At 53.9% G+C, this 27,217-nt stretch overlaps 1 protein-coding gene across 1 annotated transcript; it reads right to left on the bottom strand.

Moving 5' to 3' along the window:
• Positions 1-1,883: 1,883 nt before the first annotated feature.
• On the bottom strand, positions 1,884-25,511 carry LOC133344072 (CYFIP-related Rac1 interactor B-like). The gene is made up of 11 exons (XM_061554017.1): positions 25,212-25,511; positions 9,363-9,446; positions 8,451-8,572; positions 7,615-7,720; positions 6,680-6,816; positions 6,385-6,462; positions 5,864-5,980; positions 4,275-4,357; positions 3,544-3,670; positions 2,781-2,851; positions 1,884-2,114 (listed from the first exon to the last, which is right to left on the bottom strand). Exons 2-11 carry the CDS (start codon positions 9,436-9,438, stop codon positions 2,051-2,053), a joined length of 981 nt encoding a protein of 326 aa, XP_061410001.1. The 5' UTR covers positions 9,439-9,446; positions 25,212-25,511; the 3' UTR covers positions 1,884-2,050.
• Positions 25,512-27,217: the final 1,706 nt, after the last annotated feature.

Raw genomic sequence — 27,217 nt, 5'->3', positions numbered from 1 at the left:
TGCCTCTTTGGTTGGGTGGGGATGGCACCACGGAGAGGAAACTTGACCGTAAACTCCAGCACCCAAAAAATTAGATTGCCATACCTTGCCAGCGGTTTATGAGCCGACTGGCCAACCAAATGCTAACCATTAACCGTAACCAGCTAGTATGTCAAATTAGTACGAGCAATAACCCCTTACCAGCCACTACCGCTAGTCCTCCCACAGACTCCAACTCTTAACAGACCACCAGCTCCTCGTACAAACACGGTCACTGTCCATAACTAGCTAACTAGCCACTCCGGCAGATCAAAAACATCCCAAGGGGGGATGGCAGTTTAAAAATGTCAAGCTGTTTAAACAGGGCCCGACATTAATAACCACCCCTCCCCCAAAATAATACATATTTGGGGTCTCAAAGGAGGGGGGGGGGGGAGATTAACCCCCATTGCCCCCCACTAACCACTAGCCCTCTCACTAACCTAACCTCACCATAAATATACCAACCCTGCCAAATCACTCTAATTCTATGTAACTAGCCAACCAGCTAGCCACGAGTATTACCCCTCACACCAACCTTAACCCTAAACCGCAAATTTTCCTTTCCACCGTTTGTTCCTTCGTCACTATCGGCGATGACTGCGTCTCCCTGCGGTGGCGATGGCCATGGGGCTGGCCTCTGTGTGCGAACAGTCACCGTCTCTACGCGCCGGAGGCATGCAACACAGACGATACAAAAACTCGCGTTTGGTCCATGGGTCACAGCCACACTCACACAGACACGGGCACGCACACGGACGGACACAGGGATGGACACGGGAGCCGCGCTTGCCGCGCACACCACACGGTTGCGATTAGTCACAGGCAGGGCCGTCCATGGGGAGGGGGGGCGGGTTTAACCATACCGTGTGGGCCCCCGACGCCTTCAAACTAAACCGGAATTATTACATCTGACACTGTGACATCGAAGCGCGGAGCCCCCCCTCCCAACCCCCAAAGCGCGGGACCTGGGGCGGTCGCCCCGATTCGCCGTACCCTAGGGACGGCTCTGGTCGCCGGACACAGGAGGTCGTGTGTGTGTTGACCCCTGACCCCTCATGTTATTGCTACACCTGTGGGGGGGGACACATGGGGCAGAGTGAAGTGGGGGGGGAGGGGGGTCATTGGTGGTTCTTGTACGCCCCGAATCCCAGCCGCCCCTCTTCTCACGGCGTCATAGGCTCACTTACCAACGGGCCCTGTTCACGGATCCACATACGTCACTGAAAACACAGCAAGGTGGGGCAGCGCTCGTATAAACTACAATATCATGCAGCTCCATCCACGTGGGACAGCCGCGCCTGCCTGTAGCGTCAAGGGCACAGGATTAAAGGCGCAGGCCCTGCAATTGTTTGCTCACGCCACTGCTCGCAGAAGGATCTCCACTACAGAGAGCTCTCGAAGAGTGATATTTGGCCTACTCTTCCAGCCTGGCCAGACTTCTTGGAAGAGGTGTGTACCCATCACCACGTGCGACCTGTGGCGCAGAATGTCCCGTGGATGTTCAATGATCGCCCCCTGTGTGTCGATCGCAGGACACAGGGGCGGCTGTCCCACAGGATATGGATGTGTTTCGCTCCCCGTTGGCTCAAATTCCGTACCATAAGTCGTACCGAGGGCATCGCGTCCGCTCACGAACGTCGCTACGTTCCGCTAGCCGCGGCTTAAAATTAAAATAATTCCGTCACGAATTTCAACGTTCGGCCTCGACTGCAGTGACCAGCGATCTCTCTCGCACGCGTGCGCAGAGACACACGCGCACGCACGCGCGCACACACACACACAAACGGTCAGCCCACCAATAAAATAACATCACAACTCGTCAAACACCCATCCACCCGCCCGCCAGCTCTCCCATCCTCCCACCAAACCACCACCCCCCTTGTCCCCGAGTCCCTGAGACCCCGGGTGGGGGGCCAAGGGAGTGACTCTCTTCTCCCGTCCAAACCCCGTTGGGTTGGGGCGAGGGCCCGGCCTGGTTGCAGTGTGGCCCCAGGATAGGCCCAGGGTGGCTCGACGTGGCTTGGCGTCGTCACTGCAGCATGTTCTTTATCTGTTTGCACGACGTCTCGTCGTTGATATGTCGTGTCGTGTACCTTGGGAGAAACGACAAAAGAGATGCTCAGCTGTTGGCACCACTGGATGTGAATACAGGATTCAGACACCTCTGGTTATTGTATTTACCGTATGGAGCCAACCGTGCTAAATCGGGGGTGTGGGGGGAAGGACAACAAACTAAATCGGAATAAAAAATGTATTCTCAATCGTAATGAGTTAATGTTCTCAGCCCAATCACCAACGACTCACAAAGTGACCTGTAGAGACTCACACAGACTGGGCTGTCATGAAACCGGATTCGCAAGTGTTAGTTGCTCGTCCCAGCCCAGGCACCAGTGACTGCACAACAACATCTCATTATGTTCAATTAAGACTTTTTATTTAATAATAACGATCGCACTGCACATCCTTTGGAATTGACGGTCCCTCTAGCCAGCCAGCAAAACTAAAAAAAAAATCTACATCCTTTTAAAATCCACTGCTGGATGAAGGCCTTTCCAGGATGGATGCGCCTCGCTCCCTGTGTCGGTCAAGGGGGTTGTTTCACGATACCTCAACACGGTGGTCCGTGCGGATTGGGACCAATTCAGATGTCCTTCACCACAGACGTCCATGGTCAGGAATCAAACCAAGGTTGTTGGATTCATAAGCACAGCGCGCTAACCACTGAGCCACCACTCCACCGTTGTTACCCAAGTTGTTACCTGAGTGCGTTCAGAAGCCCCTCCACACTCGCCTGGGGCTGCTCCTTCAGCACCTTAATGCAGCCCTTCATCTGTGGACAGCACGCACAGCACACACAGTACAGGCATTACATGGAGCACACACAATGCACACAGCACACACCTTACACAGAGCACATACATTACATACGCCACACAGTACACACAGCACAGCATGTAAAGCACACGTTACATTTAGTATACAAATGTAGAGCACAGACAGCACGCACGGTAAACAGTGGCATACAGCACAGGCCACATGTAGAGCACATGCACCTCGCCCTCGAGGAACACTGGAGCCTCGTTAAAGATCCGACGGCCGATCAGCAGCCTCCTCCTGTCCGGGTGGCCGTGGGTGATTCTAAACCTGCGCCAGGGATTCCCACGGCCCACCTGGACTCTATCCGATGACGCACGAGTGGCGACGCGTGTATATTGTTGTACGTATGTTGAACTTCTTTCGCACCGCGCGTACGCAGCCAGCCGTGCTAATCGGAGGCGCGACGATTGCAAGACGACGATGACCACTCACTCCAGCTGCGCAGGCGAAACACCGCGGCGCGAAGAGTCGCCATTCAGATTTCACTTCGTCTTCCCGGCGGGATGACACAAACGTTCGATCCGCTTCCGATGATGTCATGTTCTTTGACTGGCTCGTTAAACGCGATCTCACCACCCATCATCTTCTGTCGCTATTTCCACACGACAGGAGACGACCATCCCCCCCCACCCCGTCTCCACTCACGTCCAGCTTGGAGGTCTTGGCGAAGGCCCCGACTGGGTGGACGTGGTCGTAGAGGATGATGAGGCCCACCATGACACGCAGGCAGAAGAGCATCGAATCCTCGCTGCCAAACCGACACCGGTACTCCCTGTGGAAGATCCACCACCACAACCACACAAAACAACCTACTTGCTGCACTGCCCAGCTTACTACACGAGCCTCTGGCCGTGCGTTGTATTGTGGCTGGGCGTGGTTGTGGTGGTGTTGTGCTGTTTAAGTTGTGTTGTGCTGGTCTGATGGTGTTGTGGTGATGTTGTTATGGTGGTTAAGTTGTGTTGTGGTTGTAGTGGTTGTGTGGTTGTTGTTGCAATAGCAAGTGGAAGTTCACGGCGTATCCAGCATGGCGCCTAGCTCAGGATCGCCATGGTGGTGTAGTGTTTCCGTGTTGTTGTTTACTAGTATTGTTGTGGTGTGGTGTTGTTGTTTACTAGTATTGTTGTGGTGGTGGTGGGCCCGCTCACAGCGTGTCCAGCATAGCCTTGCACAGGCCTGCCATGGTGGTGTAGTGTTGTTGTTGTGAACTAGAATTGTTGTGGTGTAGTTGTGTAGTCGTATTGTTGTGGTGTGGTGTTGTTGTGTACTAGTATTGTTGTGGTCTTGTTGTGTACTAGTATTGTTGTGGTATAGTGTTGTTGTGTACTAATATTGTTCTTGTCTCGGTGTTGTTGTTGTGGTGGTGGTTGTGAGCTCACGGCGTGTCCAGCATGGCCTTGCACAGGCTCGCCATGGTGCTCAGGCAGTCCGTCGTGTTCTCCAGAGGCACCACCGACTCGTGCTGCACCAACAACCCCCACCCCCAATCCGTGCATTACAAACAAGACCAAGGCTCAACACTGCAATTCATTATCTCGTCGCATAGAAATGTATACACTCTGTAGAGCAGCGTTCTTCATTGCAAGGCCCGTGGGCCACTGGCGACCCCTGATGGCCTTTGATGCGGCCCCCGACAATACAGAACGAGTGAATAACCCCCCCACTATCATCATCGTCGTCGACGTGCTGCTGTCAACCCCCAATGGTTTCAACTGTGTGGCGACCCTCACACTGGCGATGTCTTATCGGCGAAAGTGCCCCCCGCCCCCCTCTGAAAATTAGTGAAGAACACTGCCGTAGTAGTGCCTTATTGCAAGGCGCGTAACAACAATTAGAAAATTGCACGTAAGATGATAGTGGTTGAGATATTTAAGAGTAGTGGGGTTGTTGTTGGTGGTGTAGTTTTGGTGACAGAAACAGGCGGGAGTGGTTGAGGAGGGGTTGAGGTAGGCCTGGTCGTGGCTGGGGGAGAATGTTGGCCTACTCTTCCACGCAGGGCCCGACGCCCTAAACAAAAATGGCTTGCTTGCGGTTCTCAAGGGCTCTGTTTTCTAGCAGTGCCACCGTAATTCTGGACTGTAGCGCCGTTTCCACTTCCCGTTTTTGTGCAAGTACGACTGAAAAAAATACCAAGCGAACGTGGAACCTTGGGGCCCAATGTTGGCCCAACGTTGGTTCTGACCACGTGCCAACCTTGGCTCAACGTTGGCTCAACGTTGGCACGTTTACTGGAGTGCAGTTAAAATGAAGTTCAGTGCAGTTGCATAGGTTCAGCTCCTGCAGCTGAGTTGTCTCCCTCGTGTTCTTGTACATATAATAGTAAAATCATAAACTGCATTTGCATCACCATTTCTAAGGTTAATAAATAGCTCAGTGGCATTGAATTATCCAGTTTCGTTGTGATCTCTATTTTTGAATCAAAGCACACACAATAAATTGTCAACGTACCTTGAACCGTACGTAGCTGACTGTACCAATCGGTGGTGCTAATATGTTGTACACGTCTAAGCGTGTAAAACATTATTTTGTATGATGAACAAGTGTTGCAACGTTTGCAAGTGAAATCACTAATTAAATTGTTCATTTAAACCACAGGGTGGCGCCACCATCACCACCACCAACATCAACATCATGACCATGACAACCAGCATCATCAACATCGTCATCTTCAACATCAACACCACCACTACCACCATAACTATCACCGCCACCACAATCATCAACATCATCATCACCATCATCACTACCATCATCACCACTACCACAACCATCATAAACATCAACAAGCATAATCACCAGCATAACCACCATCATCAACAAAAACCAACATAACCACCAACAATCACCACTGTCATTAACACCATCACTATCATCATAACCACCACCACCCAAATAATGAACATCAACACAACCAAAATCACCACCACCACCACCACTACGAGCTCTACCACGTGGTCCCGTGCCGTACCTCTGAGACGAATCTGGTGGTGGCGTTGCTCAGCGTCTTGAGCATGGGCGTTGACTCGGCGTAGAAGAGCGACATTCTGTTCGCCATCTCATTGCTCACCTCCGCCTCCGTGCCAGCCTAGCGCAGGGCATGCGTGGGTAGGGTGCGCAGGGTGGTACAGCGTGGGTATTGTGGGATAAGGATGGTACGCGTGGATGGGGTGGATGGGGTGGGTGGGGTGGGTAGGGTGGTATGCATGGATGGTGTTGGAAGGGGTTATTAGGGTGGTACGCGTGGATGGGGTGGTACGTTTGAGCAAAGTGGTACACGTGGGTATGGTAGGGCAATGGTGGTATACGTGGATATCGTGTGTAGGGTGGTACGCGTGGATAGGGTGGTACGCGTGGATAGGGTGGTACGCGTGGATAGGGTGGTACGCGTGGATGGGGTGGGTAGGCTGGTACAGGTGAGCAGAGTGGTACGCATGGGTATGGTGTGGCGAGGGTGTACACGTGGGCGAGGGTGGCATGTGCCATACTCACGTTGCTGTTGGTCATGCGCATGCGACTCAGGGTTCGGCGGTAGAAGCTGAAGTCGTTCTGAACGGATGGGTTTGTCATCTGCAGAGCACACCCCACGGTACACACACCATGGTACACACCATGCACCGTGATACGCACCCTACACACAACACTGTAGATACCCTGCACACGTGAGACACTACGGTACACACCACGGTACACTCTGAACAATGGTAAACGGTGAACTATGTTAAACGGCGATGCATGGTAAACTGCAACCCCGTGGTAAACTGCGACCCGTGGTAAACGCGGTTACCTTGAGTTCATCGAACTGCAGGGTGAAGTGCAGGATCTGAGCGAACTGCTTGGCGAGCGCCTGCTCCCGCTCCAGGTGCTGCACGGGGGTGCAGGGGGGAGCCGTGAGCACTTCCAGCAGCCGCACCATGGCTCGCTCTGGGGGGCAGACGGGGGGGGGGGGGAGAGACGGGAGAGGGGGGGGGAACTCACGTTAGGGCGGAGAGGGGGGCACGGGACCTCCCCCCCAACCACGCCACCCCACACGTCGCCTAGAAAAATCACTCTAAATTCCACTCCCCGCGTCTGTCCACGTCTCTCCCAGTCTTCTTGCGCCTCCTCTCTGTCTTCCCGTGTCCCTGTGTCTCACTCTCCCCTCATGTCTCCCCGTGTCTCACTCTCCCCCCTTGTCTCCCTGTGTCTCACTCTCCCCCCATGTCTCCCTGTGTCTCACTCTCCCCCTGTGTCTCCCCGTGTCTCACCGTCTCTTCCTGTATGTCCCCGTGTCTCCCCGTGTCTCCCCGTGTCTCCCCGTGTCTCACTCTCTCCCCATGTCTCCCCGTGTCTCCCCGTGTCTCACTCTCCCCCCATGTCTCCCCGTGTCTCACTCTCTCCCCGTGTTTCTCTATTAATCCCCGTTTCATCACGTGTCTCATTGTGTTTTCCCATGTCTCTCTGTGCATCACTCTCCCCCCATGTCTCTCCGTGTCTCACTCTCTCCCCGTGTCCCACTATCTCCCCGTGTCTTTCCGTCTCTTCCTGTATGTCCCCGTGTCTCCCCGTGTCTCCCCGTGTCTCACTCTCTCCCGGCATCTTCTCGTGTCTCCCCGTTTCCCTGTCTCTCTCCGTGCCTCACTCTTCCACCCGGCGTCTCTCCGTGTCCCACTCTCTCCGCGTGTCTCCCCGTGTGTCTCCGCGTGTCTCCCCCGTTGTCGTCTCCCCGTGGCGTCGTCTCACCGAGCTGCACGGAGAACTCGTAGAAGCCCTTGAGTTTGGAGACGAGGGGACACACGGCCGCCCAGACGCGGCCCTGAGCTGCCTCGTCCTCCGGGTGGGAGATCGCCTGGGGGAGGGAGACGCAGGAGACGCAGGAGGGGCGTGGGGGGGACATGGGGGGGGGGGGCACGTGAGGATATGGCGAGACACGAGGAGACACAAATACATGGGGATACACTGGCACCCATAGTGAGAGGGACAATGAGACGCGGGGATACATGGGGTTGGAACTGTGGGGTCCATGGGTGTGCGCGTAGGGTCTCTGTAGGGGTGTGTAGGGGTCTATCTGGGTGTCTATTGGGGTGTAGGGTTCTGTATAGAGGTCTGGGTAGGGGTGTGTGTGGGGGTCTCTGCAGGTGTGTGTAGAGTTCTGTATATGGGTCTGTGTAGTGGTGTGTGTGTGTGCGCGGTTCTGTGTAGGGGTCCATAATAAGGGTGTTTGGGTTAAATCCCGTAAGTATAAATGTGTCATAACCCTCCACCACCCGACACAGCCAATAAGGTTTGTCACGTAAACAACGCGCCAATTAGTTTACTACTTCAGCCCACCGGTGTGTTGGAGAGTAAATCCACAACATTTACAATGTGGGTACCGTGACGTTTCGCTGGTAAGCAGCATCGGGTGATTTACGTCACAAACTTTACTGGCTGTGTCGGGTGGTGGAGGGTTACGACACACTTATACTTACGGCGATCTAACCCAAAAAACCTTTATTATGAATAATTTTGGTGGCGAAAGCCTCCTGCGTGTTACACCGTGCAGGGGTCTCTGTCGGGGTCTGCGGGGGGTGGCATACCTCCCGTATCTCGCTCCCCGCGCCCGGGTAGTCCCTGAGCTCGGACAGCAGCGTCTCGGCCACCGAGAGAACGGCGTTCACCTCCTCCCAAACGTCGCGCTCCGCCTCGCTCGGCTCCGCGTCTACACAGCACACCACCGCACACCACCGCTCACCACCGCTCACCACCGCTCACCACCGCATTCCTCACTGCAGTGTCCATAGGGAACCACGCACGCCACGCACCACCACCCACGTTGCACACCGCATGCTGAACCCCGCACTCCACGCACCATGCACCACAAGCACCACACGCAAAACACCTCGCACGGCTGTACACGACTACACACCGCACCATGCACCACACACACCGCACACCACACCACCCACACTGCACATTGCCCCACAACCACTCATCAGATATAACATACCACACCAACACAGGCACAGCAACAACCGCACACCACACCGCCCCACCCCAAGCAGTAACGCGCACACCCACCAGACGACATCACAACACACTGAACCACACAAGACACCTTATGTCCCCCCGTGTGTCCCCCCCCTCCCCCTCCATATCCCCAAGTGTCCCCATGTTCCCGTGTGTCTCTGTGTTACCATGTGCCCACGTGTCCCCGTGTATGTCTGTGTATCCATGTGCCTGTTTGCCCCGGTGTCTGTACCCATGTCCCCGTGTGTCCCCGTGTGTCTCTGTGTTACCATGTACCCACGTGTCCCTTGGTGTCCCTGTATAAGCATTTGTCCCTGGTCTCCACGTGTTCCCCATGCATTCGCTCCTGTATATCCACGTGTCTCTGTGTGTTCCTGTGCGTCCCTGTGTCTTCGTGTGTCCGTGTGTCTCTGTGTGTCCATGTCTGTCCTCACTTGACCCAGTGCCCCTCTATCCCCGTGCCCCCGTGTGTCCCCTCTCACTCTCAAAGTCCAGGAAGAAGTTGGGCCCTTCGTGCTCCAAGTCGGGGCTGTTGAGAACCTTGAGTAGATTCCCCATGATGGAACCTGGAGACATCATCGCCATGAGTATCACCATTCCCACCAACACATCACCATCGCCACACACTCGCCATCGCCACCGCCACACCATCATTATCACCACACCGTTACCACCACAAACATCATCACCATCAAAACAATCACTGCACCATCAGCAGTTGCGGATCCGGTGGGGGGGGAGGCGATGGGTAAGATGCCCCCCCCCCCCTTGAGACCCCCGAGATATTGATATTTTATTGATATTTGCCCGAGACATCACATCTCGCTCCACCATCACAATACCCACCATCAGAACACGACACCATTAAAACACCATCATATTATCTTCACTATACCACCACAATCACCATCATCTCACTACACCGTCACTAATACATTACCTACATCAAGCGCTGTTTGCGAGAACCTATGAAGGCTGCACGATGTAAGAGGTGGGGTAGGGCGGTGATGTGTAGTATAACCAGTACCACGTCCGGCCGCCTTCGTCTCCCCAGTAGTGATTGATGCTTACACACCACACTGGGGGTACACATTTCGGGCTGAGTCAACCTAGGAGAGAGGCCCAGGACCATGTTCCGATAAAAATTTCCATTGTAAAGCGTGAACCGGAGTTGAACCCGGTTGGCCACGTTTGTAGTGCGGTGGGAAAACCCCACTGCACACGAAGACAAAGATCCCCCGTATAGCCTCAACAGACTGTTGGGGCAGGTGCTGTTAGCGAACACCTATGAAGGCGGCACAGCACACGAGGGGGTGGGTGACCAGCACCACGGCCGACCGCCTTTATCTCCCCAGGTACAATGAGACACGCACATTCGTACGCTCACGCTGACATAGAGTCGACCCTAGGTGAGGCCCAGGGGCCAGTTCAGATCATCGTCACTGATGTTGATGGTGCAACGTGAGCGGGAATTGAACTTGGGTCGCCAGGTCCACAGCGCAGCGCGTCAACCACTGCGCCACCGCTCTCCACACATACACAAAGACACACCCTTACAGACGTATGCATTCACGTATACATAAATGTACAGAGTACACACAAAGACACGCACACAAACACACTCAGCTGTCAATCATCCCGGAACTGTGCCCACGCGCTCCAGGTGTTTCCTCGCGAGTCACGTGATCACCCGCACCCCTGCCCCTCTCTCCCCCTCCCTTCCTCCTCTCCACTCCACATTAATAGACCAAGACCGCGTCCTCATCGCACGACTGTGCGCGGGTGTGAGTGTGGGAAGCGGTCGTGCAGCGGTTAGCGCGCTGCGCTACGAACCCGCGACCCAAATTCGATTCCAGCTCACGGCCACCAACACAGCCTCAAATGAGTACCTGGTGCGGTGTCTAATAATCACCAATGGGGAGACAGGCGTGGTTGCTGGCCACCCACCCCTTTGTGTGTCATGCCGCACCTTCATAGGTGACACTCGCTAATGACACTTTTTTTACGTGCGACCTTTGTCTTTGTGTGTGTGCGTGTAATTAGTTTACATGTAGTGTGTGGCACAATGTACCCTTTGGTGTCGGGGTTGGCAACCTGAGGTTCCAGAACCGCATGCGGCTCTTTAAAGACTGCTCCTTCGTGACGTCGCTTAAGAAGCCATCACCTCGAAATCACCCCACATTGCATTGTGTCTCTTGAAATATTGAGGTGTTTGTTTTTTAGCGAATACGAAAAAAAATGGCTCATTGTTATTCTGGTTGCCGACCCCTGCTTTAGTGTGTAGCATTTATGGTGTGCACTAGCGTGTGATGTAAAGTAGTGTGCAGTGTAATGCGTGTGGAAAACAGTGTAATGTTTCGTTTTATAAAGCGTCGTTCATGGAAATTGCATCTCACACGACCCAAAAACCACGAAAAGAACACCCAAAAAGGCTCGTGCTGGAGGCCCCAGCTGGGCAGGCATTATGACGTCTTCCGACCAACCACAAAATCCTACTGCGATTGGCCACGTGGAATGTTCAAACACATTGTGGAGGAGAGGCTGCCTTTCCTGTTGTCGGGAGCTGGGCCGGTACCGTCTGAACCTCTGTGGAATAAAGTAAATCCGAGGGAATGGTTCTGGCTTCGGTCAACATGAGGGGTGGACAGTCCTTCACTCGGGGTTGGAAACTGCCAAACAAATAAGGAGTGGCTCTTCTTTTCGACAAAATAATGGAGGTGGTGTTGTAACGTGGCGGCGAGGTGTGCGAAGCTGCTAAATTCTGGCTCTTGTGGCCTCGCCTCCCCATAAATGAGGCAATGAAGATTCGTGTTGGTGTTTTACGCTTCCACTGAAGATGAACATCAGTGGAGGGATGCAATCAAGAGCTGATGAGTCAGATGCCTTCTATCACGTCCTGACCCAGGTGCCAGGTAAAGCCCGAGTGCGTCTTGGTGGACGCACCTGGGTTGGATTGCTTGTAAGGCATGGGCCATATCAGTTCAATGACAATGGTAGGAGGCTGCTAAACATCTGTACAGCCCATGGACTTGTAATCACAAACAGAAGTTCAACCAATATCATGGATACATGCCATGTCCCAGCAAGAATATCTGTTGGACTATACATTAGTGATGGAACAGATCAGCTCTATGACAATGGTAGGTGGTTGCTAAACATCTGTACAGCCCATGGGCTTGTAATCACAAACATAAGTTCAACCAATATCATGGATACATGCCAGGTCCCAGCAAGAATATCTGTTGGACTATACATTACAGTGATGGAACAGTGAACCTCGCATGAAGGTGATCTGCCCATTTTTGGCACAGTAGTTGGCACAGTAGAGGGCACAGGTGGTGAATCTGCCAGCTGTCTCAGTCAACCCAAAACCCCTGGGTCTGCTCCGTGACCTGCCAGCAAGCCTTCTACACTTTACGTGGCCTCAAGGTGCACCTGGCCGAGCATAAGCCGCTGTGGTGACGTCACCACCACTGTTGTGAATTCTATATATATAAAATCGCAAATCTGTCTGTCTATCTGTCTGTGTGTGTGTCTGTGTATCGGACCATACGCAGTTTCATTGGACGAAATGTCAGGGATTTGCGAGACACGATTGTTCCGGCGGTTGCCCCTGGCAACGGGTAGCGACGCATTCGCCGCGGGGTGGACGCCATTTCTAATTCCCGTTAAAAATAGGCGCACGCATTAACACGCGACTCTGAGGTAAATTCATCAAAGTTTCACGTCCTCTTCACTCCCCCCCCCACCACAATGTGTGCAATTACTATTATAGGGTCGGTAGATTATAAAATTATAGCGATTAGACAGTATTATTGTAGTGCGGGGGGGGGGGGGGGGGAACGGCACCCGTACCCAGCCTCAGCCGGGTGGGCAATTTAGGCGAGGCCGGAGGCTCTGCATGGTACTAGGCCTCGACACCCACCACGCGACTCTGAGGTAAATTCATCAAACTTTCACGTCCTCTTCACTCCCCCGCCACCCCAATGTGTGCAATTACTATTAAAGGGTCGGTAGATAATAAAATTATAGCGATTACACAGTATTATTGTAGCGCGGGCGGGGGGGGGGGGTAACGGCCCCGGTACCCAGCCTCAGCCGGGTGGGCAATTTAGGCGAGGCCGGAGGCTCTGCACGGTACTAGGCCTCGACACCCCACCACACTATAGGCCGTACATACTACTGCACAGCGGCCGAGGAGATCGTGGCTGGGGGGGGCAGGGGTAGCAGCCCATCTGTGTATATATATAAGGTTATTAAGAAATATATTTTTCACCCGGGCAACGCCGGGTACTTCTGCTAGTTCTGGTGTATGTGTGGGGAGCGATAGTGCAGTGGTCAGTGCACTGCACTGTGAAACTAGCAACCCGAGTTCCATTCCCACTCACGACCAATAACAGTGGCGAATTTCTGAACCGGTCCTGTACCTCATCTAGGTTTACTCAGCCTTAAAGAAAATGAGTACCTGGTGCGGTGTGTAAACATATGCGGTGGGGAAACAAAGGTTGCCGGACGTGGTGTTGACCACCCACCCCCTCGTGTGCCACAGCGCCAGCCTTCATAGGTGCTGCTCGCTAACAGCACTTGCTCCCAACCGTCTGTTAAGGCTACACGGGAAGCTTTGTCTTTTGTGTGCGTGGGTGTGCGGGCAGCTTGTGGATGCGCGGGCTTCCCCGTGCACATGGCGAGAGCTCTCCTGCCGGCTTCCAATTTTATACCGCAGCAGCCCCACGGGGACGTGACGACGAGACGGCGTGATGGTGGCGGTAGGGATGGGGTGGTGACGGTGAAGATAATGATAATGGTGGCGATGGTGGTGATATTGGTAGTGATGATGATGATGATGTTGGTGGTGATGGTGAAAATGATAATGGTGGTGATGGTGATGATATTGGCAGTGATGGGGTAGTGATGGTGATGTTGGTGGTGATGGTGAAAATGATAATGGTCGTGATGGTGATGAAATTGGCAGTGATGGGGTAGTGATGGTGATGATGTTGGTGGTGATAGTGAAAATGGTGAAAATGATTAAATTGATGGTGATGATGATATTGGCAGTGATGGGGTAGTGATGGCGATGATGTTGGTGGTGATGGGATAGTGATGGTGAAGATGGTGATGAGGTAGTTGATGGTGGTGGCAGGGTAGTGATGGTGAAAATGATAATGGTGATGATGATGATATTGGCAGTGATGGGGTAGTGATGGTGATGATGTTGGTGGTGATGGGGTGATGGTGAAGATGATGATAATGATGGTGATGATGGTGGTGGTGGTGGTGGTGATGATATTGGTGGTGATGGGGTAGTGATGGTGAAGATAATTATGATGGTGGTGATTGTGGTGATGATGATGTGTATGGTGATTGTGGTGATGGTGGCTGTGATGGTGGCTGTGATGGTGATGATGATGATAATGGTGGCTGTGATGGTGTAGTGGTTGATCGGAAGGATGATGATGATAGCGACTGGTGGGGTAGTTAATAGGGTTTATTTTTGCGCAGGTAAAACCCATTGGGTTAAAGAAGCCTGTTTCCAACAGCAAACAAAAAACGGTGAGGGGGGCGCGTGAGCGTCCCGTGAGTGACAGGCACCTCTCTCTCTCTGTGTTACACAACCGCGTGTACGTGCCCAATTATCACTTAATTAGCATATAATTAGCATATCATTATGCACGAGCGTTGCGGGGAGGGTGATGTCGGGAGGAATGGCGAGCTAGAGAAGATGATGGTAGTGGTGGTGATGATGGTAGTGGTGGTGGTGATGATGATGGTAGTGGTGGTGGTGGTGATGGTAATGGTGATGATGATGGTAGTGGTGGTGATGATGGTAGTGGTGGTGGTGATGATGATGGTAGTGGTGGTGGTGGTGATGGTAATGGTGATGATGATGGTAGTGGTGGTGATGATGGTAGTGGTGGTGGTGATGATGGTAGTGGTGGTGGTGATGATGATGGTAGTGGTGGTGGTGATGGTAATGGTGGTGATGATGGTAGTGGTGGTGATGATGATGGCAGTGGTGGTGATGATGATGGTAGTGGTGGTGATGATAATGGTAGTGGTGGTGATGATAATGGTAATGAGATTGGTGATGGTAATGGCGGTGGTGATGATGATGATGGTAGTGGTGGTGATGAAGATGGTAGTGGTGAAGGTAGTGGTGGTAATGATGATAGTAATAGTGACGATGATGGTGATGATGGTGCTGGTGATGATGGTGGTGATGAAGATGATGGTGGTGCTGATGATGGTGGTGGTGGTGAAGATAATATTGGTGATAGTGCTGGTGATGATGATGGTGGTGAAGATAATGGTGGTGGTGGTGAAGATAATGGTGGTGATGGTGCTGGTGATGATGGTGTTGGTGATGATGATGGTGGTGGTGGTGGTGGTGAAGATAATGGTGGTGATGGTGCTGGTGATGATGATGGTGGTGATGAAGATGATGGTGGTGATGGTGGTGGTGAAGATAATGGTGGTGCTGGTGATGATGATGGTGGTGATGAAGATGATGGTGGTGATGATGATCGGGTGATTTAAGGGTTGCCCCCTCCCCGCCCCTACACCCTGGAGAGTCTAGTCCGTCACTGGGGGTGCTCTCCGCGGCCTCTCTGCGGGGGGCCCAAGCGTGCCACCTGAGCCCCCGCCCCCCACGGTGATTGTGGCAGACACGACAGCGTGCACTGTACAAGCACAGACACAGATCCCCTGTATAGCTTCTAACACGCAGGCTTTCGCGACCAATATCCATGATAATAGAGGTGAGGTTTTATTTAGTAAGGTTCGTCACGTGTACAGGACGTGCCAATTCGTCACTAGGACAGCACACACACGGTCTCTCTGTGTGTGTGTGTTGGAGAGAAAATGTTGTGGATTTACTCTCCAACACGGGCGGACGAGGAGGGCTGCCTCCACTTTACATTCAGGAGCCGACTGGAGATCTTCTTACACGCAGCAGCCCCCCGTCAAGGACCCCAACACCTAGCGGTGATGCCCCCCCCCCCTTCCACCCCGGCTATAGAACTTCCCACTGATGCCCCCCCCCCCCCAGTTGTAGAACTCCCCACTGATGCCCCCCCCCCCCAGTTGTAGAACTCCCTACTGGTGCCCCCCCCCCCCAGTTGTAGAACTCCCCACTGATCCCCCCCCCCCCCAGTTGTAGAACTCCCCACTGATGCCCCCCCCAGTTGTAGAACTCCCTACTGATGCCCCCCCAGTTGTAGAACTCCCCACTGATGCCCCCCCCCCCAGTTGTAGAACTCCCTACTGATGCCCCCCCCCAGTTGTAGAACTCCCCACTGATGCCCCCCCCCAGTTGTAGAACTCCCAACTGATGCCCCCCCCCAGTTGTAGAACTCCCCACTGATGCCCCCCCCCAGTTGTAGAACTCCCCACTGATGCCCCCCCCCAGTTGTAGAACTCCCCACTGATGCCCCCCCCAGTTGTAGAACTCCCTACTGGTGCCCCCCCCCCCCAGTTGTAGAACTCCCCACTGATGCCCCCCCCAGTTGTAGAACTCCCTACTGGTGCCCCCCCCCAGTTGTAGAACTCCCCACTGATGCCCCCCCCAGTTGTAGAACTCCCTACTGGTGCCCCCCCCCCCAGTTGTAGAACTCCCCACTGATGCCCCCCCAGTTGTAGAACTCCCTACTGGTGCCCCCCCCAGTTGTGGAACTCCCTACTGGTGCCCCCCCCCCCAGTTGTAGAACTCCCTACTGGTGCCCCCCCCCCAGTTGTAGAACTCCCTACTGATGCCCCCCCCCCCAGTTGTGGAACTCCCTACTGGTGCCCCCCCCCCCCCAGTTGTGGACCTCCCTACTGGTGCCCCCCCCCAGTTGTAGAACTCCCCACTGATGCCCCCCCCCAGTTGTAGAACTCCCTACTGGTGCCCCCCCCAGTTGTAGAACTCCCCACTGATGCCCCCCCCCAGTTGTAGAACTCCCTACTGGTTCCCCCCCCCCCCCAGTTGTGGAACTCCCCACTGATGCCCCCCCCCCCTATTTGTAGAATTCCCTACTGGTGCCCCTTGAAACACTTTTCGTTTATTCAATGAAACATTGTTTTAAGGCTTCACCCTTTCTGGCATAAACGCAGAGATCTGTCAAGAAGTTGTTCTCAAACGCCCCGTAGACACCAATTTGCGAGGCATAATCGAGTCTGCATTCACCGCACAGACTTGGGGGTCAATGGAGGTCGCCAAAAGGCGACCAGCACCAGGACAATGCACACACCCAGAGCATTGACACCTCGGACACATAAATCAAAGGGGTCGTCCCATAGATGATTTTCTTCAGAATCGCTTCGTGCCTCCCTGGCGCTTATTCTGCCCCCCCCCCAGGTTTATTCTTTAGTTTCATTGTCGGGCGCCTTGAGACGTGATTGCGAAAGGCACCAAATAAGGGCAAATTCATATTATTATTTAGAGAGTTTCCCCCAAAGGAGTGGAGTGACGTCACGACCACAAGCGCGAAGTTCCGAAAATAGTTTAGAGTTTGTTCCAGGAGGCCGAACACCACGAAGACCGCTTTACCTCGCGATCAACGCTTTACCTCGCGATCAACGCTTTACCTCGCGATCAACGCTTTACCTCGCAATCAACGCTTTACCTCGTGAACAAAGTCAAAGACACAGGCGCGTGTACTTGCACCAAGTATTTAACGGACTGCTGGAAAGTAAACGTGACGACGTTGAGCCAACAAGTTGGCACGTGTAGTTGGAACCGTTGGCCCAACGTTGGCTCAACGTCGGCACGGCGCACTATCGATTAACTCAACGTGTTCATCAATAACACCGTGACCTTAAAATGGACAACAGGCGACGTCTTGGGCAATGGCCCTTCTTCAGAGCGCATTTAGAGAAGGGTCACCGCCAAAATCGTCGTCCAGTATATGTATATTTTTAAGGGCACGCAGTGTTATTAACTAATGTGTTGTTGTTGTTTGTGCACCACTGCCAACGCAGCAGCATCACCAAATACTCAAAATCACATTTGGTATTTACTAAGCGCATCATCATCGTCATGATGATCATGACAATGACGATGATGATCATCATCATCATCATCCATGATCAATCCACTGCTGGGTGAGGGCCTGCCCAAACCGTCGTGGTTCAACCCACCGAGTGGCCACGCGGGGGCCTATTCCATGGCACGGAGCGAGCACTTTGGGAGGTTTGTCTTTGAGACAGGAACCAGAGCGACCTTAGGGGGAAATAAGTATAACCCGTAAAAACAAAGTTTTTCACTATAAATCCTTTATATGCGTGGCGGCTAGAGTCCTCTCGTCCTCTGGCTTGAGATGGCTGCCACCTATGGGTCAGATGATTGTCTGCCAGTATTAAGCAATTGGTAATTAAATATTTAATTTGTTTTCCCTAAACAGTGTAAAATTTTGGAATTTTTTTTCACGAACATTAATTGTCTCGCACAACGAGTCTGTGTGCAAAATGTCAGCTCGATTGGATCACGGGAAGTGGGTTAAAAAACGACCGAAAGATTTGCACGGTCGTAAGCAAGCAAGCAAGCACGCAAGCACGCAAGCAAGCAAGCAAGCGAACTTAATATAAAGGATTTAAAAAGCAAGGGAACGTTGGACTAACGTTGGACCAACGTTGGCCTAACACTGGATCAACGGCTCCAACTACATGTCAACGTTGATCCAACGTTGGTCCAAACACATGCCAACGTTGAGCAAACATTTGCATGGTGACTGGGGGAAATACTTGTTTCGTAAAAAATGGGATAGGTGACTGAGATCCTGACCACAAGGGGTTCATCGCCAGGTGTTGGTCACGGAACCGGACAGGAGGCTCCGTGGTGGGGCGAGCGGCTCGCAATCTGAAGGTCGTGAGGTCAACTCCTGCTTGGCTTGGGGGGGGGATGGAGAGGTGGTTGGCTCAGCCCATGAACACTCCAGTGTCCATAAAATGAGCGCCACGCTTTGGGGAAGTCCACAGTCGGTTTTGTCTGATGGACACATTCTGCATCGCGCCATAGAAACGTGGATGGTCCACCATTGACTCGACAGATAAGCACCGCCTCAATGGACATTTGAGCAGAAGAAGCATGTCTTGGGACCACCTCGTTCACCCTCGTTTCGTCAGGCCCGTAACAAAGACAAAGATCCTCCTATAGCCTTAACAGACTTGGGGCAAGTGATGTTAGGGAGCAATACCAATTATATTATGAAGGCTGGCACGACACACGAGGGGGTGGGTGGTCAGTACCACACACACAAACAATCTCATACACTTAGACACACACACTCATACACAAAGACACACTCATACACACACACACTCATACACTAACACACACACACTCATACACTAATACACACACACACTCATACACTAACACACACACACACTCATACACTAACACACACACACACACTCATACACTAATACACACACACACTCATACACTAAGACACACACACACTCATACACTAATACATACACACACTCATACACTAATACACACATTCACACACTCATACACTAAGACACACACACACACTAAGACACACACACACACTCATACACTAAGACACACACACACTCATACACTAACACACACACACACACTAATACACACACACACTCATACACTAACACACACACACACTCATACACTAACACACACACACTCATACACTAACACACACACATACACTAATACACACATTCACACACTCATACACTAATACACACATACACACACTCATACACTAATACACACACACACTCATACACTAACACACACACACACACTCATACACTAACACACACACACTCATACACTAACACACACACACTAAGACACACACTCACATTCATACACTAATACACACATACACTAAGACACACACACACACACTCATACACTAAGACACACACACACTAAGACATACACACCCTCATACACTAAGACACACACACACTCACACACTAAAACACTAAAACACACACACACACTCACATACTAAAACACACACACACTCATATACTACACACACACACACACGTATACACTAAGACACACACACACATGTACTAAGACACACACACACACACTCACACACTAAGACACACACTTACAGAAAGCGGAAGTATTTAAATACGGAAACATAAACCCGGCTCCATCAGCGGAAAATGCACCGAGGGGTCAGAGGGAAACAGAGAGAAGTGGGGGGGACCCTGCGGTCCCCTCTCTTCCTGCCCCCATCTCTCCCTGATCCCCCGTCTCCCTGATCCACTCGTCTCCCTGCTCCCCCGTCTCCCTGATCCCCTGTCTCCCTGAACCCCATCTCTCCCTGATCCCCTCGTCTCCCTGATCCCCTGATCCCCATCTCTCCCTGATCCCCCGTCTCCCTGATCCCCCGTCTCCCTGATCCCCCGTCTCCCTGAACCCTCGCCCCCAGGTCTCCCTGTCTCCCTGATCCCCCGTCTCCCTGATCCCCTCGTCTCCCTGATCCCTCGTCCCCTCGTCTCCCTGATCCCTCGTCCCCAGGTCTCCCTGTCTCCCTGATCCCCCGTCTCCCTGATCCCTCGTCCCCAGGTCTCCCTGTCTCCCTGATCCCCCGTCTCCCTGATCCCTCGTCCCCAGGTCTCCCTGTCTCCCTGATCCCCCGTCTCCCTGATCCCCTCGTCTCCCTGATCCCTCGTCCCCAGGTCTCCCTGTCTCCCTGGTCCCCTCGTCCTCCGATCGCGCTATCTCCCCAGTCGCCTGTCTCCTGGTCCACTGTCTTCGTCCTCTCTCTCTCTCTCTGCTCCCTTCTCTGGTCTCAGTTCACCCCCTGGCGAGCCTCTCGTCCCCGTCCTTGGTACGGGGAGTGGACAAAAAGGTTAACAACAATTATCGAGGCATGTGGTGATCAACTCCGCCCCCCCCCCCAATGTCACTCCATCATCATCACCATCAGTACCATAATAACACCACCACCTCTACACAAAGACAAACAAAGATCCCCCGTATAGCCTGAACCTACTGTTGGGGCAAGTGCTGTTAGCGAGTAGCACCTATGAAGGCCGGCACGACACACGAGGGGTGGGTGGCCAGCACCACGCCCGACCGCCTTCGTCTCCCTAGTGGCGATGTTTTAACAAACCGCACCAGGCATCCATTTATTTAGGCCGAGTAGGCCTAGGGGAGGCTCAGGACCGGTTCTGATAATCGTCACTGGTGTTGGCCGTGAGCGGGAATCGAACTCTGGTCGCCAGGTGCGTAGCGCAGCGCGTTAACCACTACACCACCGCTCCCCTCTACACACCATCATCATCATCACGCCATTCCTCCTCACTCCTTACATCACCTAAAGCCTCTCCCTCCATCATCCATGCCTCTCTTTCCTATTCTCCATTCCCCTCTCATCTTCACTCCCTCTCTCTCTCACCTCCTCCACTTCTCTCTCACCTCCTCCTCTCTCTCCCTCCTCCTCTCTCTCCCTCCTCCTATCTCTCCATTCTCAATCTCTCCCTTCCCAATCCCTCCCTTACCGATGCTGCGCGCACCTTTGAGCGTAGGGGAGAAGCGGGGAGGGGGAGAGGGCAGCTATTTAATCAGAGAAGCGTGCCCCCTATGACCCCCATAGGGAGATGCGCGTGTTTGTACACACACACACAGTGTACACACACGTGTACACACACACACGTGTGTGCACTCATACATGACACCAAAAGACAAAGGTTGTTGGGGCAAGCGCTGTTAGCGAGCACCTATGCAGGTCGGAATGGCACACGCGAAGTGGGTGGCTAGCACCATGCCCGGCCGCCTTTGTCTCCCCAGTGGCGATGTTTACACGCCACACCAGGACTCATTTGAGGCTGAGTCGACCTAGGGGAGGCCCAAGACCGGTTCAGATAATCGTCACTGGTGTTGGCCGTGTGCGGGAATCGAACTCGGCCCGCCGGGTTCGTAGCGCAGCGCGCTAACCACTACACTACCGCTCCCCACACTCACACTGTCACACTCACAAAGATCCCCCGTGTAGCCTTCACAGACTGCAGGGGCAAGTGCCGTTAGCGAGTAGCACCTATGAAGGCCGGCACGGCACACGAGGGGGTGGGTGCCCAGCACCACGCCCGGCCGCCTTTGTCTCCCCAGTGGCGATGTTTACACACCGAACCAGGTACTTTTGAGGCCGAGTCGACCTAGGGGAGGCCCAAGAGCGGTTCAGATATTCAGACATTGTTATTGGTCATAGGCGAGATTGGAACCGGTTTGTATCACAGTGCGTTAACCACTGCGCCACCGCTCCCCACAGATACACATACAAGTGCACGCACACACGTGTGTATGCGCACACACAGATATACATACACACACGTACATACGAACACACGCACGCATACATACACACGAACACACGCAAAGCCACACACATACAGTGCAGGGAGCAGCTTCCTCCGACCGCAACATCCTCATAGTACACACACACGTGCACACACACGTACACACACACACGCGTACACACACACGTGTACACACACACACACGTACACACACGAGTACACACACACACGTGCACACACGTGCACACACGCACACACACACACGCGTACACACACGCGTACACGTGTACACACACGCGCACACACAACACACTTGCGTGCACACACACGCGCGTACACACACACACGTGTACACACATACACGTGTACACACATACACGTGTACACACACACACGTGTACACACATACACGTGTACACGCGCAAGCACACACACACGCGCGGATATACAAAGGCGAAGAAACTCGCACACGTGGAGTAGACACGCGCACAGATCACCCCCCCGCATCTTCTCCGGTGCAATTGCACCGCCTGCACACTCGACAGTCGTAGCCACGCGCACACACACGTCATGACACACACACACACGTAATGGCACACACGTAATTATACACGCAGACACACACGTAATGACACACACACGCAATGACACACGCACACACTCACGGAACCACACACGCACACACGTAATGACACACGCACGCTCGGGTACACATTGACACACGCGCGTGCATGAACAATCGTGTGCGCACGGAATTACCCACTACCCCCCTTCACCCCCCACACACAAAGACAAAGATCCCTCGTATAGCCTTGAAGAGACTTGGGGCAAGTGCTGTTAGCGAGCACCTATGAAGGCCGACACGGCACACGAGGGGGTGGGTGGCCAGCCAACACCACGCCCGGCCGCCTTTGTCTCCCTTGTAGCGATGATTTTACACATCGCCCCAGATTATTCATTTGAGGTTGAGTCGATCTAGCGGAGGGCCAGGACCCGGCTTTAGATCATCGTCACTCGGTGTTGATCGTGAGCGGGAATCGAACTCGGGACGGGGGTTTCGTAGTGCAGCGTAGCGCTAACCGCAGCGCCACCGCTCCCCACACGAATACATTCGCGTGCATTTACACACAACGCCTTGACACGCGCACACAACAACAACAGAGACAAAGATCCCCCATATAGACAGCCCGGGCTGTTTGTGCAAGTGCTGTTAGCGGCACACACACACACATTCATACAAAGACAAAGATGACCCCTGTAGCCTTCAGCAGACTGTTGGGGCAAGTGCTGTTAGCGAGCACCTATGAAGGCCAGCAGGAGACACGAGGGGGTGGGTGGACAACACCACGCCCGGCCGCCTTTGTCTCCCCAGTGCTGATGTTTACACCCGGCATCCTGTTACTCATTTAGGGTCGAGTCGACCTAGCTGAGACCCAGGACCGATTGAGATATATTCAGACGTTGTTAGCGTTGGTCGCGAGCGGAATTTCGAAGCTCGGATCTCCGGGTTCATTCAAGCGCCGGGCGCAAACCACTGCGCTACCGCTCCCCATACACGCACAGAACGCGCGCACACAAACAACAACAACACATTGGCACGCAAACAATAACAACACATTGGCACGCACACACAACAACACATTGGCGCGCACACACAACAACAACACATTGGCACGCACACACACAACAACAACACATTGGCACGCACACACAACAACAACAACACATTGGCACACACAACAACAACAACACATTGGCACACACAACAACACATTGGCACGCACACACAAACAACAACACATTGGCACGCACACACAAACAACAGCACATTGGCACACACACACAACAACAACAACACATTGGCACACACACAACAACAACACATTGGCACACACAACAACACATTGGCACGCACACACAAACAACAACACATTGGCACGCAAACACACAACAACAACACATTGGCACACACACACAACAACAACAACACATTGGCACACACAACAAACACATTGGCACACACACAACAACAACACATTGGCACACACACAACAACAACACATTGGCACACACAACAACAAACACATTGGCACACACACACACAACAACAACAACACATTGGCACACACACACAACAACAGCACATTGGCACGCACACACAGAACAACAACATATTGGCACACACACACACAACAACAACACATTGGCACACACACACACAACAACACATTGGCACACACAACAACACATTGGCACAAACAACAACACATTGGCACACACACACAACAACAACACATTGGCACACACAACAACACATTGGCACACACACACAACAACAACACATTGGCACACACACACAACAACAACACATTGGCACACACACACAACAACAAACACATTGGCACACACACAACAACAAACACATTGGCACACACACAACAACACATTGGCACACACACACACAACAACAAACTCATTGGCACGCACACACACAACAACACATTGGCACACACACACACAACAACAACACATTGGCACACACACACACACAACAACAACACATTGGCACACACACACAACAACAAACAGTGCCGCGCTACCGACGGGTACCGAGCAATGGACGCGGCGCTTCGAGCAGCGCAGAGCGCGCGCTGGGGGGCGGGGGCCCGAGACGGAGCGCGCGCTGGGGGGGGGGGGCCCGAGACGGAGCGCGCGCTGGGGGGGGGGGGGGGGGCCCGAGACGGAGCGCGCGCTGGAGGGGGGGGGGCCCGAGACGGAGCGCGCGCTGGGGGGGGGGGGGCCGAGACGGAGCGCGCGCTGGAGGGGGGGGGGGCCGAGACGGAGCGCGCGCTGGAGGGGGGGGGGCCGAGACGGAGCGCGCGCTGGGGGGGGGGGGCCGAGACGGAGCGCGCGCTGGAGGGGGGGGGGCCCGAGACGGAGCGCGCGCTGGGGGGGGGGGGGGCCGAGACGGAGCGCGCGCTGGAGGGGGGGGGGGCCGAGACGGAGCGCGCGCTGGAGGGGGGGGGGCCGAGACGGACCTCGCTCTGCCGGGCGGCGCGGGGCTCCTTCCTGCAGGGGCGCGCGGCGGTGCCTCGAGTCGCCCGGCTTGTTCCGAGCGAGCGAGCGTGGTCCCCCGCGTCCGTCTCCCCCCTCCCTTCTTCTCCCTCCTCCTCCTCCTTCTCCCTCCTCCTCCTCCCCGTTCTCTCCTCCGGCTGCTCCCCCACCTCGCTGATCCCCTCGATTCTCCGCTCTCTTTCCTCTTCGTCGGTCTCGTCCCTCGTCCCCTCTGCTCCCTCCTCTCCTCTGCTCCCTCGCCCTCCCTGCTCTCTCCTCCTCCTTGATCCCCTCGATTCTCCGCTCTCCCCCCCACCTCTATTGCTGTTCCTCTCCTCCCTCCCTCCTCTTCCTCCCTCCCCGTCGCTGCTCCCTGCCCGTTGATCCTTCGAGTCTCCGCTAGTCGCCGTCCCTGCTCCTCTCTCCACTCCTCGCCCCGGCTTCTTCCTCCTCCTCCTCCGCCCTCTGTCGCCGTTCCTCCGTCTCGGCACCCCCCACCCCCCCCCCATTGCTGACGCCGCCGTCGCCTCCGCTCATTGGCCACGCGAGATGAGAGCGCCGCGCGTGCGCGATGGCGATGGCGTGCGATGCATGGGGGGTGTGTGATGGTGTGTGATGCATGGGGGGTGTGTGATGGTGTGTGATGGTGTGTAATGCATGGGGGGGGGGGGTGATGGTGTATGATGCATGGGGGGTGATGGTGTGTGATGCATGGGGGGGGGGGGGGTGATGGTGTGTGATGGTGTGTGATGGTGTGTGATGCATGGGGGGGGGGGTGTGTGATGGTGTGTGATGGTGTGTGATGGTGTGTAATGCATGGGGGGGTGTGATGGTGTGTGATGGTGTGTAATGCATGGGGAGGGGGGTGATGGTGTGTGATGGTGTGTGATGGTGTGTGATGCATGGGGGGGTGTGTGATGGTGTGTGATGGTGTGTGATGGTGTGTGATGGTGTGTAATGCATGGGGGGGGGGGTGATGGTGTGTGATGCATGGGGGGGGTGTGTGATGGTGTGTGATGGTGTGTGATGCATGGGGGGTGATGGTGTGTGATGTATGGGGGGGGGGGGGGTGATGGTGTGTGATGGTGTGTGATGGTGTGTGATGGTGTGTGATGCATGGGGGGGGGGGTGTGTGATGGTGTGTGATGGTGTGTAATGCATGGGGGGGTGTGATGGTGTGTTATGGTGTGTAATGCATGGGGAGGGGGGTGATGGTGTGTGATGGTGTGTGATGGTGTGTGATGCATGGGGGGGTGTGTGATGGTGTGTGATGGTGTGTGATGGTGTGTGATGGTGTGTAATGCATGGGGGGGGGGGGTGATGGTGTGTGATGGTGTGTAATGCATGGGGTGTGTGATGGTGTGTAATGCATGGGGGGGGGGGGGTGATGGTGTGTAATGCATGGGGTGTGTGATGGTGTGGTGGTGTCCACTTAGAACCCGGCAACCCAAGTTCGATTCCCGTTTACGACCAACCCCAGTGACGATTATTTGAACCAGTCCTAGGCTTCTAGGTCGACTCGGCCTCAAATGAGTACCTGGTGCGATGTGTTTACATCGCCACTGGGGAGACAAAGGCGGCCGGGCGTTGCGCTGGCCCACTCGCCCCCTCCTGCGCCGTGCCGGTCTTCACAGGTGCTCGATAACAGCACTTGCCCCTACAGTCCGTTGAGGCTACACGGGGGATCTGTGTGTTAAGTGCGCATGGTGTCCGTATTGGGGTCAAGACGATATACGATCCACGATAATCGGTCCACGATATACGATAATCGATCCACGATAATCGGTCCACGATATACGATCCACGATAATCGCACATCATCTGCTTTACCAAAACGTCGTCCTACTGCCGTGACCATAATTGCACGTTGCATTTTTCGACAAAGATTTAACATTCTGAAATAAAACGTATGAAATGTCGATAATTATTAACTTTTACACGCAAAATCCGCGCTTAAAAATATAGCAATTTTAACCATTAACTGTCGGGC

The sequence above is a fragment of the Lethenteron reissneri genome, chromosome 19, assembly GCF_015708825.2.
Source record: "Lethenteron reissneri isolate LAM-NWPU_2019-01 chromosome 19, ASM1570882v1, whole genome shotgun sequence".
NCBI lineage: Eukaryota > Metazoa > Chordata > Hyperoartia > Petromyzontiformes > Petromyzontidae > Lethenteron > Lethenteron reissneri.
The sequence above is the reverse complement of the archived record's forward strand: the minus strand, read 5'-3'. Positions and strand labels throughout refer to the sequence as shown.